This window comes from Acanthochromis polyacanthus, chromosome 17 (assembly GCF_021347895.1).
Source record: "Acanthochromis polyacanthus isolate Apoly-LR-REF ecotype Palm Island chromosome 17, KAUST_Apoly_ChrSc, whole genome shotgun sequence".
NCBI lineage: Eukaryota > Metazoa > Chordata > Actinopteri > Pomacentridae > Acanthochromis > Acanthochromis polyacanthus.
Genome location: NC_067129.1, coordinates 24,291,312 through 24,317,747, shown reverse-complemented (window position 1 = coordinate 24,317,747; position 26,436 = coordinate 24,291,312). Strand labels below are relative to the sequence as shown.

General features: G+C 38.6%; 1 protein-coding gene across 1 annotated transcript in view; it reads right to left on the bottom strand.

Annotated features, from left to right (window-relative positions):
* Positions 1-26,436, bottom strand: part of ncor1 (nuclear receptor corepressor 1) — a 58,297-nt gene that overhangs the window by 31,543 nt on the left and 318 nt on the right. Inside the window, 14 exon segments of the mRNA XM_022199337.2 lie at positions 2,688-2,789; positions 3,188-3,242; positions 3,359-3,537; positions 4,320-4,354; positions 4,357-4,409; positions 6,328-6,500; positions 10,595-10,661; positions 11,702-11,754; positions 11,885-11,941; positions 14,182-14,295; positions 16,922-17,104; positions 17,570-17,777; positions 18,022-18,116; positions 21,257-21,445. Coding sequence (XP_022055029.2) covers positions 2,688-2,789; positions 3,188-3,242; positions 3,359-3,537; positions 4,320-4,354; positions 4,357-4,409; positions 6,328-6,500; positions 10,595-10,661; positions 11,702-11,754; positions 11,885-11,941; positions 14,182-14,295; positions 16,922-17,104; positions 17,570-17,777; positions 18,022-18,116; positions 21,257-21,367 — 1,485 coding nt within the window. The 5' untranslated portion in view covers positions 21,368-21,445.

Here is a 26,436-nt window from a genome sequence, read left to right as displayed (position 1 = left end):
TCAACAGAGACAGAACGTCCTGTACGCAGACTGTGGCATCGGTTAAGTGAGGAAAAGCCCAGAAAGGAGAAGAAAAAAATCCACCACAATTGATAAAATCAATATTTAATCTCAGCCAGTATGGAGGTAGGAGATGGTGGTACTATTTTAACCCACTGACTCCAGAACCTGGTGGCTGGTTTGAAAGGAATGTTAAAAAAAAAAAAAGAAAGAAAGATTTTTATCACAGCCAGAAACTATAACTGGATGAATTGTCAAAGTCCTTGAACTGATCATGTATGGCTTTCCTATCCATCATAAAATGAATTCAAATTCAAGCTTGAATTGGGACATTTAATCAAAATCACTTGATTTTTACAAGTCTCATTTTAAAATTTGGCAGTAACCAGATTTTGTAAAAACTCAAAAAATTTCACTAAATTGCAGGCTGCTCTTACACATTAATGTATTCAGAGCCACTATTTTTTCCTAGTATTTGGAAACACGTGGGCAATTAGAGAAATGTTGTGTATATTGATTCCAGGTTGTTGTTTTTTTTCAAATTTTTGTAAAATGAATAATCAAAGAGATTCAATTTTCTTTCTTTTAAGATTTATGGCATTATAACCTCAATATAATGCACAGCAGGTGTGTTTGTGTTTACTTTTAGCCATGACTGTAGTGTTTCAATAGAGGTACAGGACTTAACATAGCAAAAAACTATGCCCACAATAGGCAAAAATATGACAGGAGCAAAAGTCATGTAGAAACTGCCTGGTTGTGGTACCAGACAGATTCATTAAAGAAGGAAAATACACAAGTTGTCACATATTTAAGTTTTTGTCTTCTCTCACTTTTTCCTACTTTTGATTCTGTATATGAAGGACAGCAAGTATAACAAGGAGGATAAATTTAATGGGATATTTCTGCTATCATTTACACTTATTTTCTGAAATTTCTTTATGTTTGTTCTTTTCAGTCTGCTTAATTTTATTTTTTCAAGAATAATCCTGTGACTTGTGTATTCACACTTGTGACATGACTGAAATGTGTTCTGTAAAGTGCTGGATACCAATAAAAAAAATAAATTATATTTAAAAAAAAAAAAAGAAACTGCCTGGTTTTTAGAGGGTTATGTGAATAAGGAGCAAAAAAAAAACAATGATGTTAAGCCCTAAACAAAAATCTTGGTACAGGAACACATGTCTGGATATTTGGAGTGCACAAACTTTACATTCCAGGTCTGACAGAGACTGCACACCGAGGATTTAAGGAAGAAGCGGCTCCAGGTTATCTCTGGGCTTGATACTGGGACAAGTATGTCTTTCTAGAGCCACATGAAGCACAAACAATAGCAGCATAATGTCTTAAACAATTTCAGCTTTTTCCTGAACATTACTAAAATTTTAAATAAAAAATTCATTAATATAAAACAACTGGAAACAATGCTGAAGACAGTCTCATTGGAGGCCTTTTGACTGTGTGATCACTATTACACACCTGATTACTACACTGTTGGATACATTCATAATAGAGAAACACCTTTGCTGTCTCTTTGTCCTCTCTACAGTGTGACTCTTTCAGAACAACTCTGACTTAATTTGTCGGTTTCAGCTATACAGGGTAAGATTTAATTCAACTTTTACCAGTGTAAAAGCTTTCCAAAAGATAATTTACTGGAAGCAACAGTATCAGCTTTCTTAAGCCTGGAAACATTTTCCAGACTGTCCAAACCCCAAACTATTCATACAATTAAAAGCTCAGTTGAATTCATATTTGTTTGAAAAGAGTGAAGTATATTGTGTCTTCTGCAGATTGTGTTCATGTATCTTTGGATGATTTTACAGACAAGAACGTCAAACTGTAGCCACATCACAATAATCCAGCTGTTGCTTGCTCGTAGTTCGAGAAAAGGTGGTAAGAGCACAATCTAAACTATGAACAGTGCCAGTGAAGTAGAAGCTTAGCCTAGAGCGTGGGCCACATGTAGACGTGATACATGTAGCAGATTTACATGTGTCACATACACAATGTACTGTCAGTCTGATGAGACATGAAACAGATGAAGCAAAAAAGTTATCCAAACCCAATGCTGCAAACTCAGCAAGTCAAATAACCGCACCTCACAGTCAACAAACAAACTTGTCTCAATTGCAAACTCTAGTAACTTTGGTCAGATCCATCCCCTAAGACACACCAGGAATGGCAGTGTGGCATTGCAGTTGTGATGCAGCCACCAGAGCGGATATTGGCCACTCCAGAAAATGTTTGGACTTCTACCAGATGCACCACAGCAGAAGCAGCTCTCCACTGTTTTGAAGGAAGCCACATGAAGCCACACAGAGCAGATCAAGCCAACAGGAAGTCACACATGGAAACATGACAGAGCATCCAGTCAGTTTTCTTTAAAAAAAAAAAAAACCTGTGCACACTCCTGCTGATAGTACCACATCACTACACCAATGTAATAACTGCTGGCACTTGGAAAAAAATCATCAACCTACTAAGCCCACTTGCAACAATCACAGAAAAATGATCAAACACTGAAGCCACATGGAGCACGGAACAAAATCACGTTGCAGATTCATCACAGACTCGTCCAGTGGAATCCAGGAATAAAATCCCAGACACAAACTTGATTGAGAAATCAGTCATTTTGTCAGCCACACTAGTAACGAATTTTTAATAAAATTAAGTTTTGTATTCACCTGATTCCTTCCTCTCCTTCTTCCATAGTTCCGTCTCACCAGTGTCTTGTAGTTGTGGTTCTTTTTGGTTAAGTAGTAGTACAGGACACAGTCAGCAACACACTGAAACAAGAAATCCCAACATAGTAAAGCACCTGTTTGTTCCTTTTATTCAGTTCATTAATAACAACATGTAATAATCAGGGCTTTCATGTATACAGTCAATGAACAATGGGTTTTGGGACCCAGAGAGTAAAGATATTCAGTATTGTATTATTAAAAAAACAATTAGGACACATTAGATCTGAATGGTCAGTTCTAAAAGGATTTTATGAAAAATGCTTACATGGGTAAACCTAAATACTTAATTACACCACCAAGTCAGCTCAACTACAACCCAGACGAAACTCAAGAACTGCAAGGTCTTGAACGACAGAACACCCAAATGATATCAACAGCATGACATCCTGTCATATACAACAAATATGGACACAAAATGTGACAATACAAGCTGCAATTACCTTTCTCTCTAGATACGAGGCAATCAGGCCGAAGTTCTTGGGGTGCTGGACAAACCTGCAGAGAGAATCCATCACTCATGCTAGTTTTACGGTCCATAAACCATGTACATTAAAAAGAACAAAGTGGGACCAAGGTATGTTGTGCTGCCAAAAAAAAATAATTCATCTCACTTCTCCTTAAAGATCTCCTTTTCGTGTTCAGTCCAAACATTCATGAATTGCCGGGATTTGTACACCTTCATCGGGTCATCCATGAGGCCGTTCATGTTGATGAACTTCACTCGCCTCTGCTCCGAGTCGTACATCATGGGAGGGATGACCGACAGCTGTCTCATCTGTTTCTCATTGTTCTGTGGAACATAGACAAGGAAAATGGTCACTGCTAAGTTCTATACAGTCTCCCTTGTTCAGTACACCTTGTAACTGCTTACACAAATCTATTCCGAGCACTTCTGATCTGGATCACACATTTTATTATACAGATTGCATACTGTAAATTCAAGATGAAGTCGTAAGAGAAATGCTCATGGCCTGTCTCCACTTAAAATAATAAAAAAATTCTAGTTCTGCCATTTAGGTATGGAGTTTCATATCTACGCTGTGATAGGGTTTTTCCACTAACCCAAGTTTGCCCACTTTAGTGTTGCCAAACCATGATGACGTTTCCACAGCACCCTCACAGCAGGGGCTGAAGACTAGAGAGAAGTATCTTAAAAGTCTCCCTGTTTAAGGCTCTCAGCACTTTAGAGACTTTTACCTCATTCTCTGTGGTTTGGAGTTTGTACAGTCATATAGCAGCCCTACTTTACTATTTATTGATTTCTTAGTCTATATCAGTGATGTTCAAAGTCATTCCTTTTGTAATTCAACGTTTCCAGCTGTTTCTGTGTCAGACAGAGAAGCTTTCCACTGGCTAAAAGTAAAGACACTTTTATTGTGAAGAAGTTTTGAAAATCTTTTTTTCTTTACAGCACAGTTAGAGCAGATCAGCAAAACTAGTTTACCTGTCTGCAGTGAAAGGGATAAACACTGAAAAAAAGCAATCACAGCTGTTCATAGTTTAACTACACTCAACTAAAGTCCCAACAGTGGCAAAAGTCTACAATTAAAATGAATAGCAGTTAGTACCCACCTCCTGCTCAGAAAGGCCGTCAATGATTTCAGAATCTCATGCTCGCTTCTTGCAATTGTTGCCGAGAGGCCTGTTCCTCTTTGTCCAACCCTATAAAAATGAGGCACATATTAAGTTATAATATTACAAAATACAATAAATGTTGTATTAAATATGTACACTACACAAAGGCACTATCAGATGTGTTTCATTAAACAGTCGTGACTTTAACCACAGTTGTTTCAAGACTCAAATGGTTTACATTAGCAACAGCAGACAACATTTGGATCTTTTTTACCAAATATACATTAACATTTCATTCTCTCAAACCATTTATCACTTGCTTTGTCCTTTGTAGTCTAGCAGTCTGCGTAAACACTGCTGGCATGAAAACATTTTCTGGATATTTCAATGAAAGCACAAATCATCAGCACAAGCAGCAACCGGACACTGGCCCATGACCCTGTCTCCCACCCTTCCCACTGCCTCCCAGAGAGCCAGTGTCTGTGCTCAGACTGTACTACCACACACCACCTAGTGTCCTCCAATAACTGATAGCTGAACAGACATCATAAAAATGGAGAAGACATATTTAGTGTCTTTGGCTGACTACAGTTGTCAACATGGCTTCACTGTAATGCGTTCATCTTAAATCCATCAAAACAAACAGCAGAACTTTCACTGTTAAACTAAATGTGTTTACATCAGTATCACGCAAGATGGCACATTACTTTTGGATTTGCTACTCAAAATACAATGTCAACAAAAGTGTTGTCAAATTAATTTTCAGTTGTTTAAGCTTTACCATAGCCACATTAAAATGTCAAAGTATTTCAGGTTGTATTCAATTTTATGCTTCGATCATTGTAGCAAGCTTTGGTAAAGTGAGTTTTAAGCTCCATTAATAGCATTAAACAGAAACCGAGCTCTGTGTTTACTTCTACATTACATGTATTGGTCCCAAACCATTTAGACAGTTCAGTGTGGACTTCCCCTGCTTTTACATCTAGTAAGGCAAGCCAGGAAAGCTGGGCAAACACTGTGTGATCTAAGTTAATTGTATAAGAAGCACTAATTCATGTTACGCATCTTGACTGGTCAGAACCTGTAACTTCTCGACTCACATAGTATGAGCAAGTATACGACAATGAAGTCCTGCCCAGTGTTGTCCAGTTGCTATTCTAATAAAGTTTAGTTCAGACAAGATAGCTGTGTCTTTAATGTTGACAAAAAGAAGTGCAGTGTTACATTATGCAATTTTAAATGCTGAATCTGTACTGTTCACTCCAGTGGTAACTTTAATTATCATATCAATATGTTGTACTTGTCTTACTGGATTTTTTTTTCAATTTTATACATGAGAGTAAACAAGAGCAAGTCTTATTCTTCCTGACAAAATGCCAGCACATGTTCTGTAACTGTTACAGAAAGAATCATTGCCAAGGAGTCACTGTTTAATGTTGACCTTTACAAAATAGGTCTTTTAAGTGTTCATTTTCTTTATAGTATACAAGTATACAAACCTGTGACTCTAAAACTGAGGAATATATTGAACTGATTATTTTACTGTTCCCAGAAAGCAAATATATACTTGATCATTTTTGAGTGAATCAGATATTTTTTAAGAAAGGACACAAGAAGCCACTAAATCAAACCTTTATTGGAGCTGAAGCAATTCAATCTTTTTCCTTCTAGCAATACTTTTGAGTAGCCATTTCCAAAACAATAAATTTGTGCAGTCTTAATGAGTAAACTTGAGTTAGCAGATAAAGTTACATTTTACAGACCATTGCATTCCTTGATTAACTGATGAAGGTTAAATAAATCAAGAATAATAATAATAATAGTAATAAGCTTTAGTTCAGCTCCAGTCTGTATATTCCTCCTTTATAAAGCAATGTTCACTAGTACTATAAGTCTAAAACTTATCAGTGTGCCTCTGACCCATGAACCAGTACTATCCAACCAAAAATCGTGCCACCACTAGATTATGTAACTGTTTCGACCGATAACTGGTAAATATTGTTACCGCTGGAAACGCTCCTGCTGCTCTCTCTGTTTGCGGATCTCGGGGAACTGCCTTTCATAGTACTCCCGTGTTCTGCTCTCCTTGGCTTTGCGTCTGGGGTTGTTCTCCATTCGCTCCACTTTCTTCTCCCACGCTTCCATCAGCTGGTCATAGCGCTGACAGATCTTCTGTTCCTGTGTGTATGGGATGAAAAGAGTGTCTCAGAAGTGGGTGTCTGTTACTACATATCAAAAAGGTGTTTTGCCCATAGTGAGCCACAAACAATAAAGCTTTGGACATCATGAGGCTGTTTAATTGGGCTGCAACTACTGACAATTACAATAGTTGAATAATCCATCAATTGTCGAAATTAATTGAAATTATAAATGGCACAATCTCTCAATGTCTCATATTTAGCTATCAGCTTTGAAATTTTGCATGAGGTTGTTTTTAGACAAGCTAATTAACAATAAACATGCTTGTTTTGGACTTTGTATGCACACACAATTATGTATGTGTATATGTTTGTGTGTTTTGCGATTGAAAAATCGATCATTTATGTGAATTTTAACTAAAGACAGAGGGAGAGAAGCCAGTCCTTCTGTCCTAAGATCAACAATAAACTTGGTCCACTCACATCTTAAGTCCACAGGCGGTGAGAAGGTGGTCCATAACTTTTATATAATCCAGTACAGATGGTAGACCATACGTGCTGTAAACCATGTACTACATTAGGTAGCTGCACACTTCACTCTACTACGCTCAGTGTCAGAGCTCTCCGAGTCAAGGAGCAGATAAAGGTCTCAAGTTCATTTCAAGTGTGGTATTTGCATTTGGATTCTGGTGATGTCAACTCTCAACATGAAGCCCAAAGAGCTGTCACCATCAGTGAAGCAAGTGATCATTAGGCTGAAAAATCGAAACAAGCTCATCATGGAGATAGTAAAAACATTAGGTGTGGTCAAATCAACTGTTTGGTACATTCTTAAAAAGAAAGAACGATCTGTGAGCTCAACAACAACAAATAACCTGGAAGACCATGGACAACAAGCGTGGTGGCTGACAGAGAAATCTTTTCCCTGGTCAAGAAAACCCCAGAACACCTTTCAGGAGATAAAAGTCGACAATTAAGAGAAGACATCACAAGAGTGAATACAGAGAGTTTACCACAAGGGGTAAATTATTGGTGAGCCTCAAAAACAAGAAGACCGGATTAGAGTTGGTCAAAAAAACATCTACAAGAGCCTGTGCAGTTCTGGACCACCATCCTGTGGACAGATGAGACAAAGATCAACTTGTACCAGAATGATGGGAAGAGAAGAGTCTGGAGAAGGGAAGGAACCGCTCAAGATCCAAAGCATACCATCTCATCAGTGAAGCATGGTGGTGGTGGTATAATGTTGTTGGCATGTATGGCTGCTAATGGAACGGGTTCTCTTATATTTATTGTTGATGTGACTGCTGACAAAAGCAGCAGGATGAATTCTGAAGTGTTTCGGGCAATAATATCTGCTCCTATTCATCCAAATGCTTCAGAACTCAGTGGACGGCACTTCATGGTTCATGGACAATGAACTGAATCAAACTGTGAAAGCAACCAAAGAGTTTTTTAAGGAAAAGAAGTGGAATGTTCTGTAATGGCCAAATCAATCACCTGAGCTGGATCTAACTGAGTGGCATTTCACTTGCTGAAGATAAAACTGAAGTGAAAATGCCACAAAAACGAGAAGGAAAAGAAGACAGCAGCAGTAAATGCCTGGCAGAGCACCAACAGGGACCAAACCCAGCATCTGGTGATGTCTATGGGTTCCAGGCTTCAGGCGGTCATTGACTGCAAAAGATTTTCAGCCAAATACTAAAAGTAACAATTTGATTTATGATTATGGTAGCTTGGCCAGTTACTTTTGGTCAGTTAAAATGGTGAAGGACATATTTAAAATGTGCTACAATTCCTCCACCATTCATCTGATTTAGATGTAAATACCCTCAAATAAAAACTGAAAGTCTGCACTTCAAGCACATCTTGTTTGTTTCATTTCAGATTCATTCCGGTGGTGTACAGAGCAGATATGGATATGCAGTGGTGTTAACAATTAGATTTAGTCATTTATTTGAGTTGATTATGTTGATCATTCATTTAAACTTGTGCCTACATTTACAAATATCCAAATAAATCCAGTCCTCTGCCATTATACAGTACTGTATTCTGAAACCACTATGTGGGACTGTACTAAGTTAAAATGGCATTACCTTCTGTTGCTATGGTGTTAGCCCATTTTCTGTTGCTTAAAATAAAGGGCATTTGAGAAAAAAAAATCTCATACAGTGTCCTAAAAATGCAGCTCTTGCTACACTATAAGTAGTTATATGCAAGCTTCTGATCAAACAATAGATAGTGCTAGTTTGTAGGTGAAATAGAAAATTTAATCTGCTGCTACATCACTGAGGAGATCAAGGCAAAACACATGCAAATATTGGAAAATGAAAAAAGTCTCACCATCAGGATACCTAGCAACAATGACCATAACATTTTTCTGTAGGTGAGTGTGAATGAATTGGCGCATGTTCTACCTGACTCGTCAATTAAATCTCTGTTGCAGTTATCTTTCAAAGTGAACAAAGCAAAAGTAAACACGACGACAGACGTTCTGAATCGAGAGCAGAAGAGGTGAGAGAGTACATGCAGGAACTGGTGTTTGTTGTGGGTTTGTGTGACTTTGACATTGCTTAATTCACTGTCCTCAACCACACACGGTTTGTTCTGATGCAATTATGTTCAAATTGTTTCCAAATGGTCATTGCAATTCTTTTCACAGAAGCTTACTTTGTAATCAGCACACATACATGCAGTTTGTTTTATGATGACCAAAAGAATTAAAATATAAATATTTTCCAGAGGTGTAAGAGCTAAAATGTTTATTGAAGATATAGGACGACTGTTCAGTACAATATAGCCTCATTTCCAGTCTCTGCAGCGAGGGACAAACAATTCACCTTCCTCTTGGCAGAAGACCAAGTGCACTCTGCCATTGTTCAGAGTCGAAAAGGTCTGTCTGACTCTTACATGAACGACCAGAGAAATGTGGAGGTCAATGCATTACAAAAAAGAGTCAAGTATTTCAACATAAGGTGATTCTGAAATATTTAAATATCTAGTAACTGATAAGAAAGACAGAGTTCTGGCCAGCAATTACTCAGATCTGTTCTTTGATGTGACATTATTTGTTATTCTACTACAAACAAGAGCAGTTTTTGGCTCACACAAGACGTCTCAACAAACGAGAAATCGAGATGTTTCCTGTTCTGTAAATACATCAGTACATTATTTTTATTAGCCATGCTAGCAGGTTAGTTCGAGGGATGACAATGTTGGTAATTTCACAATTGTGGTTAAGACTAAAACATCTCAACAGCTTGTCTTCAAAGTTCCAACAACCTAACTTTCACCATCAGACCAAAATTTTGATTGTGCCGGTTCTTGGTTCATGACAAAATAGCTGTAAAACTAATGACAATCACATAGTCTTTAGATTTATCATGCTTTTGCTGGTAATAAGTAAACTTAAGCATGCTAACATGTCAAACTAAGTTGGCAATGGGAAACACTACACTTGCCAAGCATCAACATGTTAGTATGCAGGTGTTAGCATTTTGCAGAAAGCCCCCCTGCCTTGTCATACATATTGTGCATGAAACTTTGACTGTCTTGCTCATATATTTGTCACATTCTGTAATGTATTGGGACATAAATCATTTTTCTACCACACTGTGTAATCTGGTAGCATTAGTATTGGCACCCCTAGAAATTAAATGAGTTTCCCATTTATAAAATGATCTAAAATTTGCATTAAATCTTCAGTGACTTTCAGTATTTATCATTCTATCCAAGAACATGGATAAAAGACAACAACAAACTTCTATTTTCTGAACAGAGAATTTCATGTGTAATGTTACAACCACCTCTGGGTGTAGGACTCAGCAATGCACGGTCTTGTGTTTTCCTTCTGCATTTTAATTAAAAAAAAAAAAAAAAGATGTTAAAAGCAGGAAAACTGCTGCTTATTTTGGGCCACATATCAAGAGTGTGTCAATATTGTGCAGCTTTCTGTAAACACTAAAAGTTTTAACATTTCTGCATCATTGACCTGGTCAGCTGAGGTCATCTGAGTAGAGTCAGATATGACACTGACCGCTGACAAATGAGGGGCTGTTAATGATGCGTTTTCAACATTAAAACACATACCTAGAACTTACATCTTGTTTTTTTCCTAACAGTAGGAACACTTACCCTTTGTTTACGCGCATGGTTCCTCCTCTTAAAAAACAAAATCAGCTTCTTCCTCATTACTTGGTTTCTGAAATTGAACAACATTTATTTTGTGAATTTGAAGCTGGTAAAAGAATACAAAAGCATTCAAGCATTCGATTTGATTTGCATTCCAACATCCTGCCAACAAAACATCATTGTTTATTTGCACAATAACGGGTATAAAAGACTGGGAAGTGGGAACTCCTCTGTTTACACAATATGGTGGCTATGGGGAGAAAATAGTGAAAGCGTTGACCCTGAGAGTGTGGTCTGTACGGCAGACCCAAATAGAAGTGGTCTCTGTCCTGACTCCTGATAAATGACTGAGCCAGATGGGCTGCTCGCATGGTACACATTGATAAGGGTTTTGTCCTAGATGACATGGCCTTCAACTTCCCAACACTACCTACTTTAAACACACTTGCAGACACACACATATGGTGTTTCATTTCTCTTCTCAATCAATCTCAGTGTCTTGGTGTCAGTACGGCACCTCAATTGGGCGAGTACAGAATCAGATAAGACACAATTATTTCCTGGATTTAGTTTGCTGAGGACACAGAATTACCTCCAACACTTTCCTTAGCTAGGGCTGCACAGTGGGTAGTGGTTAGCACTTTCACCTTGCAGCAAGAAGATCCCCGGTTCAAATCCCGGCCTGGGCCTGGGATCTTTCTGCATGGAGTTTGCATGTTCTCCCTGTGCATGCATAGGTTTTCTCCGGGCACTCCGGCTTCCTCCCACAGTCCAAAAATATGCTGAGGTTAATTGGTTACTCTAAATTGCCCGTAGGTGTGAATGTGAGTGTGATTGTTTGTCTGTATATGTAGCCCTGCGACAGACTGGCGACCTGTCCAGGGTGTCAGCTGGGATAGGCTCCAGCACATCCCGCGACCCTAGTGAGGATAAAGCGGTATATAGAGAATGGATGGATGGATGGATGGATGGATGGATGGATGGATGGATGGATGGATGGATGGACTGTCCTTAGCTGGGTTGTATCGGGTAACGTAGTAAGTATCATGACTGCAGCAGGGCCAGCAGATATTTATAAAACTAATTTATGGGATAAATATAGATACTCACGTCTTGATGTTGTCATGGTACACCTTTGTGTCTGATGGCTGGTTGTACAGGGGCTGAGAAAAAGAAATATCAGATTAGGAACATGTTGTGGATTAATCATTAGCTGTAATGGAAGCAGCAAGCATTATTTATTCCTCAAAGCTCATGTCAGGACAAAAAAAAGTTAACTATTAAATCACATACCAGCTCAACCTTGGGACCAAGGCCTTCTAGTATTTTATGAGCCTCTTCAGCTTTTTTCTAGAAGGACAGGGTTGATGAGTTAACAAAACATTACCAACATCAAACATCAATGTCATAGCTGAGGATCAATATTATATGTGGGTCAATATTGATCTTCAAATATGAGGTTTTACTTTTATGAGACATTTCTATTAGCACAGCATTAAAGGGAAGCATCAGTTAAAGTATCTAAATGTGATCATGCCTTGGTTAAAATGACCATTTTTACAGCAATTTAAATTTCCAAGTGATGCTACTGAACACAGGTGTGAATTGTAACATAAACATTAGACATTTCACAAATACCATAAACTCAAAACTCATTTTTGAAAATGTACATTATGGATGCTTGTTGGATTATTTTAAATGCTTTCAATTTCCTCTTCAAGTATGAATTCTAGACACTGAATAAAAATCTAATAGCAAGCAGCTGCACTTGATTCAAAGGAGCAAAGTTTGATACAAGAAATCAATTTGCAATGTTCCCACTGCAGCATAATTAACAGGGTTGGCAAGATAGTTGTTTTGGATCACCGCACTGTCAGCCTATTCAAGATCATCAGAAACATACTGACTGACGATTCCTGTTCAGATTGCACAAGCCTGAGTTAAACAACCATGGCTGCCAGGCTAGATGCTCTGCACAAAGCTGGAGCAGCTTTACAGCCTAAAGGGTTAATGGTTGACTTAGAAGGAAGGCGTGCCTCAGCACTCTCCTACCACAACACTGTCTGACAGACATGAACTGCAGTGACCTCCATAAACACACCCTCACTCGCTGCCCTGTTGTTCAGCTGAAATACAGATAATAAGGCCAGTGTTTTCCTACCATAGAAAGTGTTTTTGCAGGGTGTCTTATGCTGAATGAACTTGAAAAGGCATGTAGACAACATAAAAATTCATTGAAAAACGACAGTGAGAGTTCTGTGTCGTGCCAAAAAAAAAAAACAGAAGAGGTGGCTTGACCTCAGATAAAAAAGTAAGCTGGCAGTAGGGATGGCCTGCCGATCAATAATCAGTGTTTGGATGAATGCTGGTGTGACTGCTGTGCGACACAAACCTCAGGGTTTAGGGTAAGTGTCTCTACTCTAGCCTGGCTCATAGCTGCAGCACAGAGACGCCATCACAAGGTTGCATGAAGATGGCCTTTCTTTCCTTTTCTGCAGTCGGAAGGTGGCACACAATTGGATAACTATGATACTACAGCGTAGGCTCATCTACACACTTTAGAGCTGATTACAGTAACTTAATCATCCTTCATGCACTTTACAGTGGCTGTGGCTACATGCTACAATGCTACTTTGTGCACACTTGCAATAGAGTCACCTGCTTCCCACAACAACAGGCACACTGGACCTATTTCACATGCAAGTTACCCACAAGGTCATCTTCCTAAAGAGGAAGCCTTGGCCGGTAACAAATAACTTAAAATAATTAAATGTTTAACTGGCCAGTTTAGCTCGCAGCTAAAATGAACAGAAACACAATTCACAAACTGTTAGGACCTGTCCAGTTACTACACCAATATTTCATACAGGTTTATTCTGCCTGTGTGTAGAAGTTAAGGTAATCCCCACATATTTCCATTACATCTCAAAGATGTTATTTGATTGCATGACTTTTGACTTCAAGTACAGAATGTGTTAATAATTTTCTTTCAAAATATTGTGAGAATAATGGTTGAAATCAATCTGAAAACAAACTAAAAATAGAAGAACTTTAATTTTCCCTGTAATAATTTTAAACAGCTCTACCACCACCACCAAGAATGGAGAAAGTATCTAAGCTCTCTGAAACTTAAGGAAAGCCCATAGTGGCCTAACTCTACACTTGACTTTTAGTTCTACGGCGTCTTAACTGATTCTAAAAATTGCAAATATCTGACAGGTACTACAGTAAAAACTTTCCTACTTTCTCTTACTACTGTCCCCAAAACATCAGTACTGTAAAGCCACAAAGCATACTAGCCCACTCCTACAGAAAATCCACTTGAATATTATTTCTGACAGTTAAAATGTTGCAATGCAGAATGTCATTTTTAGACAGAGGTGAGGAATACTTATACAGAGAATCAGCATCAGCAGTGAGTTTACACAGCTTAGAAATGTCTGAAAGTGATTAGTGAACAGATGATATTTGGGAGATACTGTAAAAAAAATGGCTCCAATTTGTTTAAAAATAAAATAAACAAACACAGAGATATGAGGGGGTGAATGCTTGCTGTGGGCGAGTTTTGGTGTTTGCAGCAGAAAACTAACCCTGTTTTCGTCGTAGATGATCTGGACAATGCTGCGGTGCTTGTGCTCCACTGGGGGAGGGGTCACTGGCTTTTCTGGCTCCACTGGCTTTGCTGCTTCCTCTTCAAGTTGTTGCTAAGAGACAATATCAACACAAGAAATTTAGACCAACAGTACACATGAAGAGCACACAGATAAAATATGACGCGTCTCATTTCTTCTATGCATGTTCCAGGCTTGCATGGATTTTTATCTGTATTCATCATCATACTGCACAAATAATAAAAACAAGCACTCTTTGTTTCTGAATCTTTCTTTCTAATACCTGAGGCCAATGCAGATGATATGAGACTATTCCCTGCAGGCTATCAAAGTGTAGCATTTACTTAACTGAAGGTTTCTGCCACTGGTGCCATCCTGATGATGACAGACAAGCTAATCCGGCAAGTGTTCGGTAGGTCAGTGTTTGCCAGTTAAAGGTTATGTAAACTACCAGGTTACAGGGACAAGATTAGGAGTTCCTGAAATACCTCAAACAAACACTTCAATCCCTGGAAATCTTGGGAGAACGCAGACAGAAAACTGAGAGGAATTCTCTCCCAGCAAAGATCAGCTTAGATTCCTCTCTAATGAGACTGCATTCCAGAAAAGGTAGCCGTAGAAAGACATCCACAAAGATAAAATCAAGCCAATCCAAATAGGAAGATGAGCTGATGAAAAAATAACCCTGGAGCTCTAGATAGTCTGTTTATGAGAGCACCTTGTTGGGAAAATAAAGATGATGGGAATGTAAATGTCCAGCTGTAGATCTATAAAAGCATCTTATAGCTGGTGAATTGCTTTCATCTGGATGTTTCAAGTTGCAAGTTCAACCTAGAGTTCTTAGTGCTGACTACAACTCATTATAGAGAAGTAAAGGTTGCTGATAGGACAAAGCTCATCAGGACCCATTCACCAGTGCAGAGGAGAACCTGTCATTTACACCAGAGTGACAGAAAACTACATTTCTTCAAAAGTGAAAGACATGAAAAGAGTGAATTATGAGCTATATTTGGCTAATGCTGAGACAGCTCTTGAAACAAGTGTTTGCCAATAACGTGTCTATGTCCCCTGCCGCAGACAAGGATTTGAAAGTCAAAGTCAACAAATGCTCGGTGTGACCTTGAAAATTATACGAAGGTCACCCCAATTGACTGGTGTCGGGGGATCATCCTAATACATGTCGACATCAAGTTTGAAGAAGATCCGACAATTCCTTCATGAAATATCGCGCAGACAAGGATGCGGGACGTACAGACGGAGGCGAATACCAGGTCCCCCTCTTCGCGCGTTCGCGAACTTATTAACAATAAGTTAATATATTTGTAACCTTAACCCATCTGCTGTGGCATTATACATTCAGCATATTTAGTCAGTGTTTGTCACTTTACCCTCTCAATATTCCTATTTAAATTGTAGCTGGATTAAAATATCGCTACTAATTATTTAAACACACTCACTTGAACAAAATTATGCCTTGTTCTGCAGACCCAAAGGCATTATGAGTTGTACAGCCACTGTCAAAGTTGCTCATTGGAATGTAATTAAAGCCCATTTTCAGACATGTATTAATCTGACAGAACCCAAAGATGTCAGCTTTAAATATATGGAAGCAACCTGCTCACTCTTCCCTAAAAATTGCAACAAAAATCTTACTTGGTCAGACTGATCAGAATTTCTGTATCACTCTCAACACGTCACAAATGTAAATTGCAAGAAGTAGCATTAACAGATGGCTATGCAGGTTACACATGGTTTTGGTCATGTTGTAGGCTATATATAGTTATGGGAATCCATATCTGTGCAGGGTAAGTTAGCTATTGCTGAAAATATTTTGCTGTGAGCCTGTGAAACCCAAAAATCTCTTTATTAAATAAACTTAAAATGACCAAAATGGATCAGACTTTTACAGTAAACTGACAGGTATGGCAGAGCTCAGGCAAACAGTTCAATTGTAGCTTGTAAACTTTGACGGCTCATTTGTCTGAAAACAAGAAAGACACATAATGCCATTTGGTGTTACAAAAACTGTCCGATCCTGTCCCCCATTTTGACAAGCTTGCTAAAAAATTGAGCCCATACAGCAGGGGTGTCAAACTCCGTTCCTGGAGGTCCACTATCCTGCATGTTTTAGATGTTTCCCTCTTCCAACACACCTGATTCAAATGATCAGGCTCGTTATAATGCTTCTGCTGAGCTTGATGATAAGCTGATCATTTGAATCAGCTGTGTTGGAAGAGGGAAACATCTAAAACATGCAGGATAGTGGCCCTCCAGGAACGGAGTTTGACACCCCTGCCATACAGCCTATGGTTTCGGCTTTTGATTTTTTTTTTTGGCTTTAACCTTTATGTAGGCTACTGTCCAAGTTTGCATGTGACAAATGTAGCTCTCCCTTACATGGTGGGTGTGTCTGAAGGAAGCCGCGAAGGACATTATGTCCAGAATGCCCACAACACTAAATATAAATCACCAATAAAGCATTTAAAAGTTCTGCAATGGCGGTCTAAAGTTGCATCATTTTAAAAATGCGATCTGCCACTTTAGTATAAGGTTTAAGAGCTCCTGAAGCCTGCTTTAAAATGACTGTCACCCAAGTCTGTCCATGGTTACTGCTTATTAAAATAGCAGGTAAAAACATTACTCTCGCCAAGTTTCTTTACACAACATCCATTGTGTTTGAAGTATATTTAAAGACGAAAGGCCGAGCTGGATAACCAACCTGCTTTTTCTTCAGCTTGAAAATCTGCTGCTCCACTTTTGCAATCTCTCTGTCCACACGGTCCATACTCTGGATCAGCTCTTCCTTGGAGAGTTTGGAAGGAGAAGTGTCCTGCTCCTCCCCCATGTGAAGTGAAGGTCCTCCTGAGGACGGGGACTCCACTTTGACAGTGAACTGTGACTCCTAGGAGAAAACAAGGTTCATTAAGGTTGTAAAATCTAGTTACACAAAACTTGAACAAACTGTACAATTCCATGTGGTCCCAGATTACATTATTTTATGTCAGAGAGGGGGTGTCTCCAAAGGTTCTTTTTTCAGGTGGAACTGTTTCTTTGAGTTTGCGTCATTCTATCCATCTCATTTATGTCAGTGAGGAAAGGATGAATAAGCAGCTCTCAGGTGAAAAGGACCATAAACTACATCCTCCAAGATGACAAAGTAGAATCAGCACCTCTATAAAACATCCCTATCCTCTAGTAAATTCTACCTTTTTGACAGGAGGCCAGCAATAATACAAGAACCCTGCAATAAATCCTACCTTGGTTTTTACTAGGTCTACCTAATACCACTGAGTGCAGTTACAGTGTGTACCAAAACAGTAGAAGCTTCTTGTGTTTGTAAATCAAAGTGAGAAGAAATAGGGCCCACCTTTTTGACCTCCACAGTGGCTCTTAGGCTGTCCTGTACAGAATGGGGCATCGGCAGAATAATACCCCCAGCAGTGGAAGGGGTGCGGGTGATATGGGCCTCAGCAACAGCCTCCATGCGAGGGCGTTTAGCCTCCAAGGCCTCATGCTCAGGCTGAGCTGTGATGGAGTGAAACTGCTGTTCGTAACCATGGCGCCTCTCTGGAGGCCTGAGAACAAAAGCAAACATTACATTTACAGATTTATCATAAGCTGTTTGCCAAAATGTAAGATTCTATAAGTGGAAGCTGAGGAGATCCATGGCATCCTGCAAGAAGAAAAACTACTCTAGAATGAGACCCTAATAATGAATATAAAATAAATCTAAAGACCTGAATCTGGATGGCATGTATGGAAAACAGATCTGTCAGATATTTAGGCAGCAGTGTCAAGTACTAAAAATGAAGCCCTTACCGTTCAGTTCCAGGGTGGAATTCAGACAGTAAAGATGGTCTTCTGCGACCCTGTGGATCCTGCATGTGAGTCCGATAGTCTGGGATGGTGAAATCCTGAAGGAAAGACACCACAAACAACTTTATAAAGCCATCGCATCAGGGTCTTGACATTCTGATAGAGTGGAGATGTGGGTGGAAAACAAGGAGTGGGTTGCTCAACATAGAAGGAAACAAAAAATACACCATCATAAATTCCTGCAAAGCTGCAACTGTAACAAAGCACTTCACAGATGCAGCAACTAAATCATGTCTACAGAGAGACAAAGTCCTGTTTGCACGGGTAACACATTCCTCTGATGTAACATATACACTTTAGGTTTGATCAATACAGCTGTCTACACTGGCTATTTCATTCACATTTTACAAACATAGCTGTGACCTGAAGATCACTGTTGGCATCGAGGCTGTCTGAAGGGCAAGCGATGGCCTAAGGGCTCAACGCACTGACCATTAAATTGAAGGTTTCTACTTTGAGTCCGGCCAAGGACCTTTGTTGCACATCACCCCCCTCCCCACACACACATTCACACACACCCTCCAACCCCACCCACCTCATTTCCTGTAAGCTTTCTGCTGTACTTAATCTAATAAAAGCAAGACTCCCAAATGAACTCAATGGCATTTTTACCGCACACCAACTGCAACTCTGAGAATAAGACATGGTCACAATTTCAGCATTTGGAGGTATATTTCTAAATATTATAAGCTAGATACTAGCATTCACTTTTTGGTAATTTAAAAAGGTTCAGACATTTAACTGCAAGTGCAGGTCCAACCCCATCATCTCTAAGCTTACCAGAAAAAAGAAAGAAAAAAACATATATGTTAAAGTACATTGGAACGAGGGCTGGCCAGAAGTGGTGCGAGACTTCCCCCTCTTTCAAACATGTTACAGTCAATGCCCAGTGGAATTACTAAAACCAGCAGCACTGCTTCTATCTGGCAAATTAAAAGGAATTTTGTTGATGTTCAGCAAATGGATTAAAACCTTTTTAATAGTCCGAGGCTTTCATCCAAAAACTGTTGGGGAAAATGTTATCAGCACAGTGTGACCGCCAAACAAACCTGAACAAGCCAACGCAGTTACAGGAAACATTATCGAATTCCAGTTTAGTGCCAGATTTAAGCAAACAGTCCAAATGCTCAGAAATGCCCTGTTGACAACTTTCTGTGAAAATAAGCTTCTAAGAAATATTTCATCCAAAATGGTTAATGAACATTATCCTCCATTTACAACAATCACATTATCCAGCTGTAATATGTGCTGTGATTAAAATACTACACAAAGCATAGACAGCTGCACAATTATGATAGAAATTAATATCATAAGTATTTTTTCAATACTGAAACATAATCATGATTATTTATTCGAAAGGCATTTTAGATTGTACGAGAAACTTTCAGTATTATAGTGTAACACTAATAGTTATGTCTCTGCAGCAAATAACAAAAATAATCTGTTAAATTTTCATTTTGGGTGAAAATTCCTTTGTGGCGGCAGCTGCATTTTGGCAACAGAGTTGTCCAGCTGCAGCCACAGCAAACATGGCAGCGAGCTCGGATGAACCACAACTTCTGACTCATTTTCTCTTCAAAGCTGCAAACTGGTTGCAAAGAGGTCAACACATGTGCACTGCCTATTCAGTGTACCTGTCACCACAGATTTATGGCACAGCCGAAGGCCATTTTTCTTACCAAACTCATAGCTGAGCCAGAAATTAACTTCACTGTTCTTTTTCTGTCTGCCTCACAGGAGTCCCAAACCACCATCAACAAGAAAAAAAGTAACGATTTCTAATTTCAAAAGCCAGACTGACTCTAGCTGACCATACATGGAAGTGCTAAATGATTTACCAGGCTGTGTACCAAAGTGAAAGTAAATGCAAGGCAACAGCGTGCAGGAGACTGTCAAAAATAAAATATATCCCTACAGTTTAACAGCATTAACACACAAAGATTTAATCAGCCTAAGAATATGCCAGGTTCAACTCAATCCAAATACAAGGGAAAAAAATGTTGGAATCTGGCTTGAGCCACTGGTTATGGTGAGTGATTAAAATTAACTAGGGCTAAGACTTCAACACGCTAATTTCGACTTCTGGTAACACTGATGAATATTCCAGCCTGGTAGGTGGCGGTAATGCATCTGAAGTCCGTTTACCAGCCACGAAGAAGATGCACAGGACGCAGTGAGGGATGTCGGCGCACAAGAAAGTTTGGTGAACAGTGAAGGAAGACGAGACCGCATTGAGCTTGTTGGGTGGAAAGTTTTCTTTTAAAAAACTTCCTGATGGCAGCTTGGATAAATGCGTTATTGTGTGCAAATTGTGTAGCAAAGAGTTTTCTTATCACCGCTACACTTCAAGCCAACGGTATCACCGCAATGCAAAACATGTTGCTGCGAGCACGGACAACAGAAGCTACGTTAGCTACGACAGTCCTGGTGCAGGCAAACGGTACTGCCAGCCCATAATAGATCATTTTTCAAGACACTGATAATGCCTGAGTTTGCAAAAAGCCTTAAAATGTTGACTATAATCGCACTTTGAGTTTGCAGTAATCTGTGAATGTAGTAGACAGACGAAAAATACACCGCTAAATATGAATGAATCAAGCATTTTTGTTGTTGAAGTTGACGTATCTGTCTATTCATCGATTCAGTTAAAATTTATTCGAATTGAAAACTTTGCTTATTGTGTCAAATATTGCTATTTGACAAAAATGTGATTAATTGCAAAAAAAAAGACAAATCTTATATCGTAATTAGACAGATAATATTTTAATAGTGCCCCACTACTAAAATTAACACCAAGTAGAAATACAGCTAATATAACTACGTCAATATATTTAAAACTGTGCTTCTTATACAAGGCAGCTGAAGACCACACATCACCACTAAAAAGTCTAAATTTGGATTCCTCATATCCTTGAGTGAGAACTAACTAGCAAAAAACCTCTTGCAAAAATTCAGATTTAAGGAACCGTGCGTCACTACTTTCACTGCAAAGGACACTGTAACCTTCAGAAAAGTGCTGCAAAGATAAAGTTCTATTACCCTAGTTTATTAACGTTTTTGCACAATGCCTCAGAATAAAGTCACCACAAAAAACAACAGCATTGAGAGAGCAGGTCTGGTTATAATGCGGACAAACATGCCCGTTATCTCAAACAACACTGCAGGGGGAAGGTTTTACCTGTTGGTGGCGTGTGCCGGTGAAGGTGTACTGGACAGAGTGTGGGGGGTACCGGCTCTGCTCGCTGCTGAAGCTCCCCTGGCTGGGGGGGTAGCCCGAGCTACTGGACATCCTGGTTCAGTGCTAGCGGGCTGTGCTGCTTCACGGATCACAGAGTTTAGCTAGACCATGTTCAGAGACACAAACCACCTGCAAGCAGACAGAAACACAGACATAATTTTTGGAAAGTCACACAGATTAAGATCTATATATAAAAGTATCTTTTCAAAGAGGAAGAAAATCAGCCAGCTGATGCGAAATCACACCAAGCTACATTGAAAATATGTCAATAACTGTATGTCAGAAACTTGTTTTGGGAATTGTGCTGCTGCTTAATCAGACCGACAATGTAGAGCTGGGAAAGAGATATCAGTGGTCTGCTGTTGCGTATTAGCAAATTGCTGTGCACAATAACAACACTACACAAACCAAGGGAGCACACAGAACTGACTGCATATTGGTTAAAATACGGATCTTATCTAAACCAGAATGTCAGCACATCATCTATTACCACTTTCTCAAATATTTCTGAGTCTCTGTGCAGACAGCTTCAGGCCAAAGGAGCGCCCTGCTGATATCAGCTGTTGTTGCCAGTAGGTAATAAAGCTAGAATTAAATCCAAAATAAACCACAGTAAACTCTTGTGATACATGCATGGGCCTTTATTCAAGCCAAGGCTTTTCAAACAAAAATGCAAGGATCATTTTGCAACAACTAGTGCTTTAAGAAAAAAAAAGCTGGGCAATACAGTTCAGCGACAGCTCTAGAAAAAACGTAATATTTCTGTAGGTGGAAAGAAGAGATATGGACAATTCAGTTAACTTGATTCAATTGCTGATTATTTGTGTTCTACAACATATGTGGAGACGTGTTTTCACAATAACACAACCTTGAGTTTAAGTGAGAAAAAATGCAGCTTTATTGAAGGCTGGCTGCGTTATCAGTGCGAAAAGCAAGTCCGCCTATCCATATTCACATCTTCCCTTTATCTTAGTGGTAGTTTTGCTTGTCATAACCCAAACACATTAAAAGCAGACAGAACAAAAGTGCTCAAACATATTGTCGCAATGTTCATATCAGAAAAAAATATTGGCAGAATGAAGTTTGTTGATGTTTTGAATTTTCTGTCAGTAACAAACAGTTTAGTGAGCATTATCTGCTGTACTTATTCAAAATATGGACATATAAATGTCATTCAAAAAAGATAGGGTTAGGCTTCTAGGGCTGGTCTGAATAGCAATTTCTGTGCTCTAGATATTCGGGTCCAATTAATGACGAATATTCAAATATTCAGCTCGTCCGGTGGGGGAAGGGGAGGGTAAAATAGCTAATATGGGATTTGATAGATGATTTAATAAAAGAACTGATACAATGAAATTATCCTAATATAATCTAAGGTCATGTTCCTAAATGCAGCACATATTGTTACTATTATCATATTACATAATAGTATATATTATATATTCTACTATTATTATAGTTATATGAGCTACATCAAAAGCAAAAATAAGGATTAAATAAAGTTATCATAAGATTTGAGTAAATATAATGCAGAAAACTTATGAAGAAATTACAGACAAATAAAACTACTCAAAATTTGAACATACTTTATACCTAAAATGTGATATTTACTACATTTAGGCAGACTACATAACCATCAATTGGTCATGCAGTTTCTAGTCTTGCACAGTGTGTTGTTTATTAAAAGGATTAATAAACTTCTGCTAAGCAGCTGTGAGAAAAAGGTGTTGTCTCTATCCTTGCATCATGCCAACCAATTGGAGGAGGAGCTTCGACTTTCCATTCCTGTTGCTCGTCCTTCAGAATATCATCCAATTGTTATTTACTATGATTGCATGCAACTTGAAGCCCTCAGTGGTTAAATTGTAAGCTTGTTTTAGCAGCTCAGAATCAAGTTAAGCAACGTACAAAGAGCAGGACTCAGTCCAGAGACAAGAAGCACTGTGACCTTTTTTTGATGAATGTCTGTTCCCTAATTGAAGAATAAAGTACATTCCAGATGTTCCACCAGTACTAACATGAGAAACATACACACAGATTTTAAATTTGGTCCCATTATTTATGAATGACTACCAGTAAATGTGCTAGCAAATGATCTATGTTTCTGTATACTAGTTTAGAACAAATATGTCATTGGATTTTTTTGGGACTCTGTTTAATCATTCTTCTTAGCAATACATCATACAAGTCTGTGTTCTGCTGCCTCGTTTTTATTCTAGGTCTGCAGGATTTACAGCATGACCACCATGCCAAAACACTGATGCTAACTTTAGGGTTTGAAAACATACAACCCACACCATCATAACCAGGATAGGAAGCTGTTATTTTATTTTTCACTCCACAAGCCACAGCATTTGGTGGGTCCTAGAGCATGATATCTACTTTTACAATTTCAGAAATACTAAAAAATAGCAAAGTGACTTTGTAACTATCGCTTGACAGAGCTGCTTCTAGTTTTAAGATTTTCCATATAAAATAAAACGACCTTCATTATACCTTTGTAAACTATAAGAGCAGTAACAAATATTATGTCCCATATCCCCTAAACACCACAAGGCAGGTCCTAAAGTGGTTCCTAAATATGCGAGTATCAGTTTCAGCAGCATCTTTTGTCTTTTGAATAAAACTAAGAAAGAACAAATCAGTTTAAAGGAACCTTTCAAAGAGAAATACAAGTAAAAATGTGTACAGAAACTGAAACAAAGGGCACACTGCTCAAAGAGCCCCAGAGATGCCGTAAATACCACAGCTACCAAACACCTTTCATGTTTTACTTCTATTGTTCTATTTTTTTTATACTTGATTGACTTCCACACATTCTTCTCTAGTCTGACTTCAGTTAATTTCCCCCAAAAAACATCTGCCAATCTAGTGAAATGGATAAGAATACTAAAGAAGTAAAATGCATACTCAAAAAAGTAAAGCTTGAAGCATACTGTGAGATGATGATCATGTATTTAGATGTATCGCTGACAATCACTAAAACAGGAAACTAAACGCTGTACTAAGTGAGGCTGCTAGGGAGGATTTTGTCCTCTTTCAAGCGAGGTTTTGCTCCTTTACAAGCCTTGTACAATTTTTCTCCAAGTATTACAAACACATTATTTGTTCCTTTGTGCTCCTAAAAGTGAAAGAAAAGACCTCCTGGTTTCAAAAATGCGTCACAGTGTGTTTCCTGTTTAGCGAGACATTAAGTGAACCTTCTTCTCTTTTTTTAATCATTGATAAAACAGAGAAAAAGGAACCAATTGGTACAGAGCTAGTTAGTGACCTGGTCATGAATTGTTCTTTTGCCTGTTTTTTTCTTTTTGGCAAATACATCTTTGATAGGAATAAAATTCAGTGATACCTAATTTTGAGATAAGGCTATGGAGTAGTTAAGGGACTATCGTCCAAGTCAAACCTAATGCATTTACACAAAAAAACACAAGTCAAGGTTCAAAGAGATCTCTAAGGGAATCTCCCAAGGGTCAGTAATATTTTCTATTTTTATAAACAACATTGCAAGCAGCATGTCTCAAGCTAAAGCACATTTATATGCAGATGACACAACAGTGTATTCAGCTGTCTCTTCTGAGCCAGGCTGCTGATGAGCTCCAGACTGCCTTTCAACACTTGCAGGGTTCATTGTAAGATTTATGGCTGGTTCTGAACGGTAAGAAAACCAAATTTATGATCTTTCCAGAGCTCACATGGTGCTAGTATTCAGACTTTAGGTAGAGGTGCAACTGAGCTACTATGTTCCTACAAGTAGTCAGTTATCTACTAGGTAGATGGCAGGCAGTCTTTAAGAGCGCACTTTGAACAGATAGTGAAAAAACTGAGGCATAAGTTGTTTATTTTTTATTTAAATAAAAAATCTAAACACGGTCTGTTTTTATTTTGCAGTTAGGGAAACACTGGTAGAGACTAAGCTCTTAAGTGTTTTAGACTATGGGAATATTATTTATATGCATGCTGCTGTCTCAACTTTGTGCATCATACTCATCTACATTTTATATCCAACTCACCATCCAGGACACATCACTGTGTACTGTGTGATCTGTTGTCTTGGCCTTTAGGCCTTTATTAAGACAAAGGAGGGAGCAGCAATGAAATATTTTATTTACAAACAATACTGTGCAAAGTCCCTTCTTACTTGTAGAATTTTCTATCTCTTCTATTGCATCAGCTGCTATAACTTTTGCCTAACTAAATGGCTGCTATGCAGACTGTTCAAGATTTGCTCCGAGCTTGGTGGAGCAGCCTTCTCCTACTTTGTTCCCTGGTCATGAAATAACCTTCAGAACACACTACAGCTTCATGATTTTATCTCCCTGTGAGAGTTCAAAGCTCTGATGAAAACATGTGTAATTGAAGATTGCAATTACTATTTCTGTTGTACATTTTGTTCTGTGCATCTTTAGTACCCTGATTGTTTTAAAGAGCTAAACTTTGTTCCTATGTCTGTTGTTTGCATGCTCAGTTGTGTAATATTTTATAATCTAATGTAACTTTTTGGTCAGGTTTCCCTTGAAAGAAAAAAAAATGCAATCTCAAAAGACTTCCGGGATAAGTAAAGGTTAAACAGTTTTCAAAAATCATTTAGTGGTGCTTTTAAAAAATACAGTTAAGGCCATAACCCTGCCCCCATCCCCTTTAACATGAAACATGAGGGCAGATAAAAGAGATTGTGCCTCCATGTATATTCAGCCCTGGGTGTCTCCTACCCTCTTTACCATTGCAACAGTTTAGCTACAGTTTTTTGAGAGGATTCGATGCATTATGAGCTTTGAAGCATGAAACTTCAGTTTGTAACAGTCTGCTTTCGTCCTTTCACGCTGAAGTTCTTACAGCATTTACATTGATCCCTCTACCGATTGTAATGTAAATGAAGCAGTTGTGGTGACATTTCCTGCCACAAATATCATCCGTGAGAAACACCGCTACTGGGTGCTGTTATTGTTGTCTTTTAACTCCATACTGTCATATAAACGCATTTGGATTTGTAGCTTATCTTGGGGGATGGGACTATTACCACAACACAGAGCATCTCCGGAAATGCGCCAAAAACATGCACAGTAATAAACGTCCACTGAGAAATGTCTGCTAGCTTGGCACTTTAGTTTAGTATGACGACG